Source organism: Agrilus planipennis, unplaced genomic scaffold, assembly GCF_000699045.2.
Source record: "Agrilus planipennis isolate EAB-ADULT unplaced genomic scaffold, Apla_2.0 scaffold153, whole genome shotgun sequence".
In the NCBI taxonomy this organism is placed as follows: Eukaryota; Metazoa; Arthropoda; class Insecta; order Coleoptera; family Buprestidae; genus Agrilus; species Agrilus planipennis.
Window position 1 is genome coordinate 691,475 of NW_020438996.1, and position 2,235 is coordinate 693,709.

Genomic DNA, 2,235 nt, shown 5'->3' on the forward strand with positions numbered 1-2,235 from the left:
TACCTTTTAATATGTACCTGTCAAACGATTTCTAACCGAGTTTTTAATGTTATTCATCTCTGAAAATAATGACTCGCAGGCATAGGTTGAGGAAAAAACATTGTTAAAATAGCATAAGCCAGCTTCTTCAAACAATTAAAAGTGTTTGGTAACGCATTTCATGTTTCCAAAATTTTGTTAGTAGCATTTTCACTTGTATCACTTGCCAATTTTTCTGTTTCAAGTAGTTTCCTTGTTTCAATAATGTTTTGGATCCATATTGAACTAGACTTTATGATTGATATTAGTGATGTGCCCAAAATATTGTGTCGCGTGCCACTAATGGCACGCGTGCCATTGGTTTGCCATCCCTGTCCTAGTCCATTCAAGGTTTTTATTACACTATTTTAAAGTGGGTATGTGTTACTTTTATATGTCAATCAAAATAATCTCATTTGATATTCAACGTTAAACAATACAGAAATAATGCCAAAAGAAAAGAAGACAAAAGTAAGGTGTTACTTTTATCAATAAAAAATTAATTAAAAGGTTGAAGTTCCGAAAAGGGACAATCTCTCTGTTGTGGACTAGATGACCATATCTGGATTGATTTTGGTCGATTCGTACCGGAAGGGGTAAGTAAAAATATTAAGCTCTAGATCAAAAACCAGTGGAAAACAATTTTTTAGGGTAAAAGTAGAAGTAGATGCTTGAAGAAGGGGAAGAATCTCTTGTATATTTAAATTAAACAAAATAAAATAACTTACCGGCCGCTTTGTCATCGAAGTCTTTATGATAGCAAATGTCTTCAGCATAGTCGGACACTGTTTTTAAAATTTTTAAAAGAACAATCCGATTACGACGACGCTTTATCAGTGATGTTCCGACACGTAAAAAGGGTTTCAAACCGGCTGGATGATCAATTAGTGTACAGCTTGATCAGACAACCGGTGTCCCTTTGGTGCACGTATTCTAAATCCCTATTCGTTTATTGCTAATCTTGGCAATATAGCAATATTACTCTAATGTGCGATGTTTCAGCAAACTTAGTTCGACCGTTCATTCCCAGGCAATTTTAGAAGTTAGCTTTCAACACGGTACATCGACTAACCCATCCTGGAGTCAAGGCTACAATTAAATTGGTCACCCAACGCTTCGTTTGGCCTTCCATTAAGAAGGATTGCAGATTATGGGCCCAAAGCTATCTGGAGTGTCAGAAATCAAAAGTTAGTCGACATGTATCTACTACACCTGGGGTATTCGAACTACCGTCTCAAAGGTTCGATCATGTCCATATGGACATAGTAGTAATGCCAATGTCGGAGAACTGCAGGTACTGCTTAACTTGCGTCGACCGGTTTTCTAGATGGCCTGAAGCAATTCCGTTAGAAAACCAAGAAGCTATCACCGTTGCAAGAGCATTTTATACGCATTGGATTGCAAGATTTGGAACGCCACTCCGGATAACGACAGACCAAGGAAGGCAGTTTGAGTCTCATCTATTCAAACAACTGAACAACCTCCTAGGCACGCAACATTTTAAAACGACAGCGTACCATCCTGCAGCAAACGGCATGGTGGAAAGGTTCCACAGGCAGTTTAAGGCTGCTATCAAGTGCCATGACAACCAACGCTGGACGGAAACCTTGCCAACCATCATGTTAGGAATTCGCTCCTCATGGAAACAGGATCTGAAAGCTACCACAGCGGAAATGGTTTATGGACAATCATTACGACTTCCTGGAGAATTCTTGAATCGATCCACCACAGTAAGCGGCGAGGAAGAATTCGTACAATCGCTACGTCAGCAAATGGAACAGTTGCGTCCTGTGAGCGGCACAAGACATGGAAAAAAAGCAACATTCGTTTTCAAAGCTCTAGAGACCTGCGAATACGTCTTTGTTCGCCGCGACGGTCCAAAAGGACCCTGCCAACAGCCATACGAAGGTCCCTATAAAGTACTTTCTAAGGCACCAAAGAAGTTCATGGTCGATTTGGGAGGACGCCAAATACCAATTTCTATTGATCGCCTGAAACCAGCTTACGTTTTGGCTGACAACCTGCAAGATGACAACCCTGGAGAAAGCGAAATTAGACCTGTTAAACAATCCACGCCAGTTCATGAAAACAGATGTACAACCGAAGAACGTACTAAATCAGGTCGGCGAGTTCGATTTCCTGACCGCTACCAAGGTTCATTTTCGTGACTTTATCACTGGCAGGGGGGTGCTGTAGCGACCAACATAAATTAGAGCA

General features: G+C 40.6%; 1 protein-coding gene across 1 annotated transcript in view; it reads left to right on the forward strand.

Annotated features, from left to right (window-relative positions):
- Positions 1-455: 455 nt before the first annotated feature.
- Positions 456-2,235, forward strand: part of LOC108738057 — a 57,927-nt gene continuing 56,147 nt past the window's right edge. The window contains exon 1 of the mRNA XM_025975775.1: positions 456-489. Within this exon, the coding sequence (XP_025831560.1) occupies positions 466-489 (24 nt within the window). The 5' untranslated portion in view covers positions 456-465. The remainder of the gene's footprint in view (positions 490-2,235) is intronic.